The 12,097-nt window shown below is 54.1% G+C and overlaps 1 protein-coding gene across 1 annotated transcript; it reads left to right on the forward strand.

The window, feature by feature from the left end:
• The first annotated feature begins 8,290 nt into the window (after positions 1 to 8,290).
• Positions 8,291 to 11,753, forward strand: ODF3L1 (outer dense fiber of sperm tails 3-like 1). Its single transcript, XM_008590669.1, has 4 exons — positions 8,291 to 8,411; positions 9,487 to 9,597; positions 10,527 to 10,640; positions 11,272 to 11,753. The coding sequence occupies exons 1-4, from the start codon at positions 8,291 to 8,293 to the stop codon at positions 11,751 to 11,753; spliced, it is 828 nt and encodes a 275-aa protein (XP_008588891.1).
• The last annotated feature ends 344 nt before the right edge of the window (positions 11,754 to 12,097 follow it).

A 12,097-nucleotide genomic window follows, 5' to 3' on the forward strand; every position in this document is an offset into this window, starting at 1 on the left:
GACCGGCAACGGGATCGCAACCCTCAGTGTTGCGCCCGCACCATGCTCAGCCAGTGAGCGGGAACCGGTCTCCACATGGGATCCGAACCCTCGGCGGGAGCGCCGCCACGCTCCCAAGCGGCGCACTCTCCAGTGCGCCACTGGGCCGGCCCCTCAGGGGCAATTCTTTATAGACCCAGCGTGGTTCTTTTCTAATGTCTCTTCTTGGAGTTGTAGCTTATTTTATTATTGGTTTTCATCTGAATCTACTGGAGAACGGGCCGATTTTGCTTTTGTTTCTTGTCCAGGAATCGCTTGATCCTGAAAGTCTTGTCAGAAGACATGGTGAGGATGGGAGGCCACCGCACACACCACGATGGTGGAGAAGAGGAGAGAGTGCCAGACCCGGGTTTAAATCCCAGCTCTCCCACTTGGTTGTCGAACCTTGAACAAGTCCCTTCACCTCTCTGTGGCTCAGTTTCCTCATTTATAAAGTTGGGTTTATGAGAATGAAACGTTTTAATGTACCTCAAGTAGCTAGCCCAGGCCTGGTGTGCAACAGGTGCTCAACAAGTGCTCGTCTTTTCTCCTCCCTCTCTAGCTGCTGTCCTGCACATCCTGTACCTCATAGTGTGCATGCACCTTTACACACATCACCTCTCTTGATGAAAGTCAGTGTGAAGCTTAAACTTTTCCTTCCAGAGGCAGCTGCATACAGTAGGTGTTTGATGAATGTCTGCTGGGATCCACTAAGAAGGCAATTACTGCTGTTCTATGGAGATTTTAGCAAACTTAAGCACTTCTATCCAGGCACCCTAGGAGGCCTGGGGCGGGGGCTGTACCCAGTTGTCCTTGGTGGCAATAAAGCCCATTGATTCTACAACTTGTCCCTTGTTTTTCTTCTCCCCATGTCAGTGAGGCACCTGGTCTTTGTTAGGGGCTAATTGCTGACCAAGTAAGGACTGGGGGTTTGGAGGGTGCTGCTTAGGAGACTGTGTTTGGAGAAAAAGAGCTTTCTTTTTAGGAATGAAAAAAGAAGGGAGAAGGCTTTTGATTCTTTATGAATCAAAAACTTAGAGATTTCTGCAGGCCCCATCTCCCCTTCCTTCCCCTCCCCATCTTCTCCCATCTCCCATGATCCCCACCCACACAGATGTCTGTGGAGCCTCCAGACAGGGAGCTCCCGCCCACAGCTGAGACTCAAGCTGGGATTAGTTTGGAGCCTTCCCTGCGTCGTTACTAGCTGGGCCGAGAGACACAGGCCTGGAAAAATAATGGCAACCAGGCTGCAGAAATAACCCAGCTCTCGCATTTCTGCTGGGGCTTCCTTGTTTACAAAACATTCACCTGGTCTCTTGACAACCCTGAGAAGCGTGTGTGTTGGGAACAGTGTCCCCTTTTAAAGATGAGGAAACTGAGGCTTTCAGTGGAAAAGGAATGCTGGGGCTCCAGTGCACACAGGCCTGGCCTTTCTTCAGCCCACAGCCCAGGACTTGAATCCTGGAACGACGCTGAGCAGCGTCATGCTAGGCAGACTGGCAGAAAGTTGAGGCTCCGTTTTGCTTTGAAACTGATCCCTGACCGCCTTGCACTGTCTCAGAGGAAAGGCTGTCGCATCAGGCAGTGCCTGCTCCTACAATTGTCCCCTCTCCAGTACCCTCAGCAAGTTCCCCTGAGCTCCTGAAGCCCCAGTCCTGAGCAGAGCTGACCTGGCCCCCCTGGCGTCCTCAGACCTGGCTCAGGCCTTCTCCCTTCCAAGCTTTGCCATGACTTTTCCTTGGCTTGGGTTGGCCAGGCATCCTCAGTGACCATCCCTGACTGCCCCTTCCTCCCTGGCCACCTCATCCTCCAGGAAGCCCTCCTAGCCTTCCTTCCTGCTACTGACCTCTCTTTCCAAAGACTCCGTGGAGTATTGACTGCTGTAGTTCACCTAGGTCCTCCCTGGGGCCTGCCTAGTTGGGTCAGGAGGTGTGAGTCAGGGCCTTCGCTACCCCCAGACTGGCCCCTCCCCAGCAAAGCACAGGACAGGACACACGGGGAGAAGGGATGAAGGAGACTCAGAACACACTTGGAGAATGAAGGAGGATGCCCCACTCAGGGGTGAAAGAGGATTCACTGGCCTGCAGTGTGTGCTGCTCAGTTTCTCCAAGTGTTCTGGGAGAACAGACAACAGAAAGCCCAGTAATGCCCACTTCCCTGCCAGTAGAGTTTAGCCAAGCATGCTGGCCAGGCGTTCCTGGTCACTCTTACCCCCAGTGCTTCTTGGACTAAGAGTCGCAGCTCTGGAAGTGGCTACGGTTTGGCTCTGCCTTGGCCGGGGTGTTTTGCACCCTCACTTCCTAGGCCCCACCCTAGGAACCTGTGGCCAAAGCCAGCTTGCTGGTAAATGGCATGTGCTTGTGCTCTGGGGTGGGGTGGTGCCTGCACAGGGGTGTGCTCCAGCTGCCCAGGTCCCACCTTCTGCTATGAAGGACACAGAACCTAGGCCACTACTGTGCAAGGGGACATGGGCTTTAGGGGCTGGCTCTGTGGCCCTGCAGTCTCGAGGCCAGGAGCTCCTCTGAAGCGGGCTCTAGGCCTGGCCTCTGGCCCAGGGCTCTGCTAGGAGTGGTCTTGCTCCTCTTCTGGCTCAGGCACCCATGGGGCTTCTCCAAGTGCAGGCAGCCAGGCTCAGGAGGGGTGGAAGCAGCTAGTCCCAACAATTACACAATTCAGGAGCTGAAAAGTTACATTTGCTGTCCTCGGGAGCCGGCCGCAGATGGGAGGCCAGTGGAGGGCTCTGCCTTGGCCAGGGCAGGCTCTGAGCCACGCCCAAGCTGTACTGGGAAGGCAGGGGGCCAGGGTTGATGGGGGAGCCTCTGTTCCCCAAGAACAGTCACTCATCTCCCACCCCACGTCCACAAAGGCTTGTGGCTTCAGTGGCTGTGACCAGCTGGCCACAGCTGACTCCCCTGGGGTTGTGCTATTTCTAAATATTAGTTCGTGCTATTAACCCCTGATGTGCTGCCCTGGTGGACATCTGGCTGCCTGCAGAGACAGCCTCTTTGGAGGGGGAGTTAATAGTCCACTTCTGGACAGAAAATTTGTGAATGTGCTTGCTTGGGGTCTGGCATGGGGCAGGCGTTTTTGGGGGTTGGGGTGGAGCTCCCAGAAAGACAGTGAGAAATACCTGCTGTAGACCAGGAATGAGGCTTGCAGTGGGCTTCAGGAGATGTGGCTTTGAGCTGGCTCCCAGCCAGGGCAGTGGAAAGAATGTGGAGCTAGGAGCTTGAAGTCCGGGCTGGCCAGGCCTTTCCTATGTGGCCTCAGACAAGTCACTTCACCTCTTTTGCACCTTTTCCCTCATCTGTAAAGTGTAGAACCACCATGGTATTTGGTTGATGGCCTCCAACAGAGATGCTGGGGCTTTATAAACTGTGAAGGGCAGTGCCTGGTGGTTATGATGATGGTAGTAGTTTATGCCAGGGTCCCGCTCCCTGCACGACTCCCAGGAGTCGCTTGGAGGAGAGGCAAGACTGGCAACCAAAAGACAGCTGGAGCAAGCTGGCAGGGCTGCCTTTAGCCTGTGTGGGGCTTTGGTGGGCACGTCACCCTACTCAAGAACATATAGCTGAGATTACAGCCTTTACTGGCCCCCATTGGTTAGCTGTCCTAGTAATGCAAAACCCCTTGTGGCAGCCAGGCTCCAAAATGCCCTTCAATATTCAGGACGAGCCAGGTTTCTGGCTTGGTCACTTGGATGGGGTAGTGTCCTGCATTGAGAAAAATCTTTGGGCACTGTATAGTCCATTTCTGTTGTTTCTAACATAAATACCTGAAACTGGGTAATTTATAAGACAACGAAATTTATTACTTACAGTTTCAGAGGCTAGAAAATCCAAAGTCCAGGTAACTCATCTGGTGAGGGTCTTCCATGGCAGTAACAGAGGGGTCTCACATGACAGAATAGCAGAGAGAGACTCACATGACCTCCTTTTAAAGCCTTCAGAACCATGCCCATGACCACCATTATTAACCCATTCATTAGGGCGTGGTCCTCACAATCTAATCACCTCTTAAAGGCCCCACACCTTTCAATTACCATAATAGGATTTCTCACCCTCTTAACACAGTGGGGATCAAGCTTCTAATACATGAAAGTTGGGGGACACAATTCAATCCATATCATGCATGTTGATTTTGAGGTGCTTGTGAGAAACCCAAGTGATACTGTGCACACATGGGCCTGAGGTTCCTAAGAAGATCTGGGCCACAGGAATATATATCTGGGAATTGTTGGGGTACCAATAATGGAACTGGAGCAGCAAGAGATGAGCGAGCCCTGGAGAGGAGGGTGGTATAAGACAGGAAGACCCAGGACTGAGCCCTGAGACACCAACATTTTTTACTCTTTTTATTTTGACATAATTTCAGTCTTAGAGAAAAATGGCAAGACTATTACAAATATTTCCCATGTACTCTTCACCTAGGTTTCCCAAATGTTAATATTTTACCACATTTTTTATTCTTTTCTATGTATATACGTATTTTTTTTCTGAATTATTTGAGAGTAAGTTGCAGATGTAATGTTTTTTTTTTTTTTTCAATCCCTAAAGTGTATTTCCTGAGACCAAGGACCTTCTCTTTCATAACCAGAGTGCAATGATCAAAATCAGGAAATTAACATTGGTACAATCTTTGAACCTAAGCCACAGACTTTGTTTTCTGGTTTTGCCAATTTCCCCAACCATATCCTTTACAACAGAAGAAAATCCTGGCTTCCACGTTGCATTTAGCTGTCCTGTGTTTTTGAGTTTCTATTAATCTGGCTCAGTTCTTCAGCGTTTCTTTGTCTTTCGTGACATTGCCATTTTTGGCAAGTGCAGGCCAGTTATTTTGGAGAGTGAATCTTGATGCGAGTTTGTCTGTGTCTAATCATGATTAGACTCAGGCTGCTCATCTCTGGCAGGAGTGATGCTGTGTCCCTCTCAGTCATCCCATCAGGAGGTGCACGACATCTACTTGTGCCGTTGGTGGACGTTAACTGGCATCGCTTGGTTATGATGGTGCCTGCCAGGCTTCTCCTCTGCAAAGTTAGTTTTTCCCTTTGCAATTAATAATCATATGCCAACATTGAAAGGTCAGGGTGAGGGAAAAGAACAGAAAGAAAGCCTGTGAAGGAGCAGTTGGAGAGACAGAAGGACCGGGAGGACATCCTGGAACGAGGAAGAGATGCTGCATGCAGGAGCGGGTGGCCGGTCATTTTTGTCCTGTGCTGCTGACAGGCCAATCCCGACGAGGATGAGAAGCATCCATTGGATGGGGACAGCCACACGCGGGTCAGTGGGACTCTAGTCACGCGTAGTTTGGGTGGAGCAATGGGCCAGGTGCCAGCTCGTGGCAAGCAAGTGCGACAGGGAGGTGAGGATGGAAACAGGGACCGTGCCTCTTTGGGAAGTTTGTCTGTGGACCGGGGCAGAGAGAGGCAGGCGGTAATGGAGAAGTGTGTTGGGCCAGGGAGGCGGTTTTAATAGCTGGAGGGGACTTAGGATATCTAGAGTGTGACAGGAAGTGGCCAGATGAGAGGCGAAAGCCCGAGGAGAGGAGGGCAGCCGGTAGTGCCCCAGGAGGGAGTGGGAGCAAGTGGCAGCAGGAGCCGGTGGCTCTGAGGTGTCGTGGGTTCTCCGAGTCCAGCCTGTGGCCCCTTTTCTCTGCTGAGGTGCAGGCGGTCAGGGGGCTGAAGGGAGCAGAGGGCGGGCACACAACGAGGAATGTGCCACACAGAGGACAATCTCTGGGGAAAGAGAGCAAGCCACCCACAGGGGAGGTGGGTGGTTGGGCAGCGAGGAGGGTGAGCCCAGGGTTCTGGGCCATGAGATTGTCCCCGGCAGCTTTCAGCAGCTTGGTTCAGGTGGGCAAGGCAGACCTGGGTGACTCAGGGCAGGATTCATCAGAAAAGAGGCTGGACAAGGAGGGCTGTGGAGGCAGGAGGGACCTGAAGGACGAGGAGGAGGTGGAAGGTCAGCGAGGGGTCTCCGTCACAGCAGCTGATGTGTGCAGCCACAGCGCGAGAGCCAGAGAGGCGAGAGGCAGGCGGTGGTGTTCCAAAGGGAGGCGGATGGCCGGTGCCTCGGAAGGGGTGAGAAGCCCGGGACTGCTGTGGGGGACCGTGGCCGAGAGGAGTGGAGAGGAAGTGTTTGCACATGAGGAGCTCTGGGAGCTGAGAGGCCAGGGGATTGGTGGGTGGTCCCTGGGGAGTCCTGTCACCAGTGTAATGGCAGGAGTTGGGGGTGGGGTAGAGGCGGCCCTGAGCCAGGGCCGTGAGTTTATAAGTGAGGGAAAGATGGCAGCCCTGAGGAGCTGAGGAAGGGCACACCTGGACCCCGGGACCCTCGAGGAATGCTGCATTCGAGGGGCAGGGAGCACTGTCTGGGTAACCAAGGAAGCCAGCGACCCACTCCACCATGGGCTCTGAGGCACAGGGGCTGTGAGTGACAGAACAGCCAACTTTGGAGAGGGCCAAAGTTGTCTCAAGGGGTGAGCTAGGTCTCCATCAAGGACAGAGGGAAGGGAGCTTTTGGAGCAGGGATAGGGTGGCTTGTGACCTGCTGAGCTGCAGGGGTGGCTCAGTGTCCCCAAGAGCTACGCATAAGGACAGCAGACAGGAGCAGTGCAGGGAGGAAGGCAGGGAGGCTCCCCGGGTCTGAAATACTCATAAACACCCTTCCCTTGACCAGGAAGGTGGGGTCTCAGCCCCAGATGTGGCTCCTATCAGCACTGGGGCCATCAGGGCTCACAGCTTCCTACAGAAAGAGCTGATGAGGATGGGGTGAGGAGGTAGCACTGCCATGGCTCGAGGCCAACCGAGGCAGGCTCAGCCTTAGACCTGCCCAGCCCTCCCTTCCCCAGAAATCAGGGGCTTGGTTGTCCCATAGGCATAGAGGAAGGGAGACACAGAGAGGGTCTGCTGCTGCTCAGGTGAGACCCTGCCTTCTATTCTGAGCCTTCCAGTCTGCAAGAGGCTTCTGGAGCGCCTGGTCCATCTGCTGCTTTGAGTCTTCATCGCTTCTGCTGGTTGGAATGAATTCAGAGCACGGTTTGGTTTCCGTTAGATCAGAGACTATGATGCAAAGACAGCCCTGGATTTTGTGTCCTGGTTCCATCTCTGCTACTGATGTACCAGGAGACTTTGGGCAAGTCCTTGATCCTTTCTGGGCCTCAGTTTTCATATATACCAGGGCAGTAACAGACACCCTCTCTAAACCCATCAGTCATCTGGTTCCCAAGATGGAAATGTCTTAGCTTCTTCAGGTCAAATCCCCAGTCTGAGTTATGAACCGGTGGGTGTGAACGGGCCCCAGAGACCCCAAACCTCTTGGGTTCTTAGGGGTGAAGTATCTCCAGCACTTCCTCTGCCCCAGGGCTCATTCTTCAATCGTATGGGGGCTGATGTCTTTCCTGCCCCTCAATGTTTCCTCTCATACTCCCCCTGCCGAGGAGGTGCTCTTGGCCATAGGCACAGAAGTGGCCCCTCGTGGCCTCAGTGCTATCCCCCCATCCTCATTTCTTTGTCTCCCATTCTGTGTCTAACATACCACCAGCAGGTAGATAAGAACGCCTTGAGCAGGACACGGATCTCTAGAGATACCATGCCCTGGGATAGGAGTCTGGGAAGGGGCTATCAGACAGCAGCACCTTAGTGTGAAATAGCTGCCTTGATCTTTTGCCACGGGAAAAACAAACTTTGATAGAAGGGAAGACATATTCAGAGCCTGGGGAGATAGGTGGTAGGGGTGGGAGTCGAGGACTCCCCAGGGGGCTACATACACCGCAGGAAGGCTTAACCCATGACCCACCCAACCTTTCCATTCCTTTCCCCGACCTCAGGACACCCACCATAAGTGAAGAGCTGGTTTGGGTGTCACATCACCTCCCCCTTTCCCTTCCCTGACCGAGGGCCTGGGGACCCCCAGGCCATTTAGCCTGGTAGGAGGTTGGGGGTAGTGGGCCCGAGTTCTCAGGGTTCTATAGCTGAGCTTGCAGCACAGAATTTCTACACCGCAGTTTGGGCGCCACAGCAACTGGGGTAAATAAACACTCTGGGTTTCATAGTCCAAGTTCCGCTGTGATGTCATCCCCAGCTCCAGCCTGCTGGGCCCCAGACGGCCTCTGCTGTTCAAGCAAGAGGACTGTCTTCCTTCCCAGCCCCCACACAGTCTTTGGGGTGGCATAGAGAGAGTGGATAGAGGGGCCTTTGGCAGGGGGACCCCAGCTCCTTGACTGCTGCTTAGATTCTGCTGCAGCTGTCGCGTCCCCTTCCCTGGCCCCAGCCATGAAACTGCCCAAGGGGGCCAAGAACTCTGTGTTCTATGCGCAGCACCCAGAGAAGAAGGTACAGTTGCCCTCATGGCAGGAGGTTAAGCAGACCCCTACGATCATGGCGATGATCAGAGGTGAGAGGGTGGCCCAGCCTTCCAGCCCTGCCTCCTGCAAAGCCTTCAGACTCTCCTCAAAGCCTTAAAGAAGACCTACACCTCCAGGCTGAACCTCAGCAGCAGTATGAGCTGTTGGGATTGTTCAAGGGGGTGGGGAGTACGGGAGCATGGGACGTGCAGTTTTGGAAAAAAACTAGAAGCCTTTAGCCTAGATTTAGCTTTCTTCATTTCTCTTCAATCTTACTTTATTTTTTTTTTTTAGTTTTTATTTTTTTCCTTTTTGTCTTTTTTACTGACCGGTAACGGGACCGCAACCCTCGGTGCTGCGCCCGCTCCGCGCTCAGCCAGTGAGCGGGAACCGGTCTCCACATGGGATCCGAACCCTCAGCGGGAGTGCCACCGCGCTCCCAAGCGGCGCACTCTCCAGTGCGCCACCAGGCCGGCCCCTTCAATCTTACTTTAAATGGAAGGTGGCCAGATTAATTCTTACTATGTTGTTAGTGGCTGATTATTGCTCTAAGTGGGAGGTGGTTTGTGCTTGGGTTCTGCCGGATGATTGTCTCAGAACTTTCACATTATCACCCTGTGTGACTTTGGGTGGGTTGATATTTGTATGCCTCAATGTTCTCACCTGTAAGATGGGAAAAGCAGGAGTATCTACCTTACAAGCGTTGTTGGGAGACTTAACTGAAATAACCCATGGGGAACATTTAGCATAGTATTCTGCACAGAGTAAGTTCTCAATTAATTGTAGCTACTGCCTTGCTTATTATGCGTTGTCTGTCCAAGGGAAATTGCATTTTATCTAGAAATGCTGCCTTCCTCCAAAGGAAGCAGCTCAGTGGATGATGAAACTTGTGGCAGTGTGATACCAGTGAGAGGAAGACCCTCAACGTTCTCACGGGGCCCTGTGTTATGGCTCCTTCTGCCTCTGATCCAGAGGGTGCAGGCTGAAGGCTGCCCTGTCCACCCTCGCAGGTCCAGGATCAGTGAGAGGAAGACCCTCAACGTTCTCACGGGGCCCTGTGTTATGGCTCCCTCTGCCTCTGATCCAGAGGGTGCAGGCTGAAGGCTGCCCTGTCCACCCTCGCAGGTCCAGGACCTGCCAAGTACCTGCGGCCATCCTGCACGGGCTACATAGATCATGACATCTCCATGTTCCAGGAGCCAGCTTACACCCTGCATGCCCGGCACTCGGAGAAGCGTGAGCAGTCGCCACTCTTGTCCTGTCCTTGGGGGCTGGGGTTAATGTCGGAGGTGGTGGGGGCAGTGAGAGGCATGGAGCCATTCTCTGTAGCCACAGGCCACTGGGAACTGAGGCCTGCTCTGAGTGGGACATTCAAGCAGCCCCCAGGGTCCAGAACGAAGCCAGCAGGGATGCTCTGGTGACCCAAACCCTCTGAAGGTGACTCTGTGGGCATCTCCCAGCCAGATCTCGCAAGGGAGCTTTGAAGCTATGTTGGCAACATCCAGCCAGCAGAGCAGGGTCTCCTTTCTGTTTGGCTTTTGGCTGAGACCCTTCAGCTCTGGCCACCATGTTCTGCTGGGTTCACTTGCAACAGTGGCTGGGCAGGAGCAGCTGGCAGGGAAGTGGTGGGAGTGGTGGCCTCTAAAGCTTCCCAGGTGGCCTTGAACCCTTGAGAAGGGTGGGAGCAGAGCGCCACAGAAGACCTGGGGCTCCTGGCCAAAGTCTGCAAGAGGAGAGGCACGGTGGTGTGTATGTGGGAGTCTGAAACCTAGGGTGCCTGCCAGGACTCTTCCTGGGGAGACACACCCTCCTCAGAAGGGGACGCTCCTGGCTTGGGCAGGGCCCTTTCTTAATGCGGATAATAGCCACAGTGGCTATTACTCCCCCTTGGCACCAATCCATGATGGGGTGGGTGGCTGACAGACTGCTGTGCAGTTGTTATTTTATCTGTTCCTCTGAACAAGTTCTTGAGGATGGCATGTCATGTATTAAAAGTCCCATTTTACAGGTGAGGAAATCAAGGGTCTCCAAACATCTGAGAGCCAAAGGAATCTGGACCGAGCCCTAGATCCTCCTGGGGGAGGCGGGTCCTGCTGGAGGCAGGCCAGGCTCCCATTGGGGCAGCCTCTGTGGCTGACAGGGCTCTCTCCTTGGCTGTCCTGCAGGAATCACGGATATATGCAGCCCTGGGCCTTCCTATTTCTTGGATCCCAAAATAACTCGGTTTGGAATGTCCAGCTGCCCGCAGGTCCCCATGGGGGAGTGCATCTCCAACCTGCGTAAGATGAGGCTCAGAGGGAGGTGGGGAGATGGGAGGTGGGGGGAGGGGGTCCACTCTTAGGACCTGAGCAGGGGCAAAAGGTCATGGTTCCCTTCCCCAGATGTATCCGTGAGTGCTTGCATCTCCCTGCAGTATCACATCAAGACACCCATGTCACAATGCTGACATCATTGTGTCTGTGTCACAGCCTTTCTGTCTTGAAGCCAATGTTATGCTTTGCCTTTCATAGTGTGATGTTATGATGTCACAGGGTGATATTTTCCTGCTGATGAGCTCACAGACACAGTGATCTCAGAATGTTTTCATGGGGCTGTCACAGGGATGTCAGGATGCCGACAGCCCAAGGAGGATGTTATGACACTTACGGTTTTTATATTTTGACAATAGTGTCACAATCCTGATGTCAGGATGGTCTCAGTGACCATCTTGCTGTCCTATTCCCTGCCCATTGCCACCTGCAGGAGTTGTGATGTCCCTACCCTCCTGCTGAGGTGGTTATACTGAAGTCACATCAGGCTACCCGAGACTTCAGCTCCCTTCCTGAACCCAGCAGTTGGATACCAGGGATTGTGGCCCAGTTCCTGCCCTGAGACCCCTCCTCTCCTTCCTCCCTCTTTGCTCACTTTCAGGCCTGAGCCCCACACCAGCCTCCTGCCACTACCACTTTGAGAAGATCCCCCCACCTGGGGAACGCAGGGCTCCCCAGTATGCTTTCGGCTACCGGTGCCCATACAGAGTGATGGACCCCAATCCGGCCCCCAACCACTATCAGCTGCCGCTCATGCTTGGGCCCAGCAACCCTGTCAACTGGGCTGCCCCCTGCTATAGTCTGGCCCGTGCGGACAAGAACTGGTTCTACAAGGAGGATGTGGCAGGAGGCCCTGGCCCTGCCACGCACGCCCGGCCCGAGCCGTCCGTCTACCAGAACCGCAGCCCCATCTACAGCATGGCCAGGCGCTTCACCTACCCCCTGGACTGCACGCTCCGGCCTGGCCCTGGCTCGCACGACGTGCAGCAGGTCACTGTGCACAAGCCCCGCACACCCGCCTTCACCATGGGGGTCAAGCACTCCCCCCACCTGTGCCCGCTGGTCGTTGACATTCGCGACTGAGGCCCCTCCTGGTGCACTCCCTCCACCCCCCAGAGGCTATTTTTTATACCAAATTGAGCAACTTGACCAAAGCTTCAAGTAGCAGAGCTGGTGCCTGCTGAGTGTCCAGCACACAGAAGGCATTCGATAAATATTTTCTTGTGTCATTCCTTCATTTTGCAAACATTCACGGCTGTTTCCTGCAGGGCCTGCTCTGGGCGAGGGGCTGGGGAGACTGGGAGGAATCCTACAGGTCTCTGTCCTTGAGGAGTTTCATTTGGGGTCACCAGGGGGAGGCAGCCATGTGTCCTCCAAGGAGCCCGGGGCAAGGACTCGGGAATGCTGAGTTCCAGTCCTAACTCTGC

Source organism: Galeopterus variegatus, unplaced genomic scaffold (genome assembly GCF_000696425.1).
Source record: "Galeopterus variegatus unplaced genomic scaffold, G_variegatus-3.0.2 Scaffold6262, whole genome shotgun sequence".
Lineage (NCBI taxonomy): Eukaryota > Metazoa > Chordata > Mammalia > Dermoptera > Cynocephalidae > Galeopterus > Galeopterus variegatus.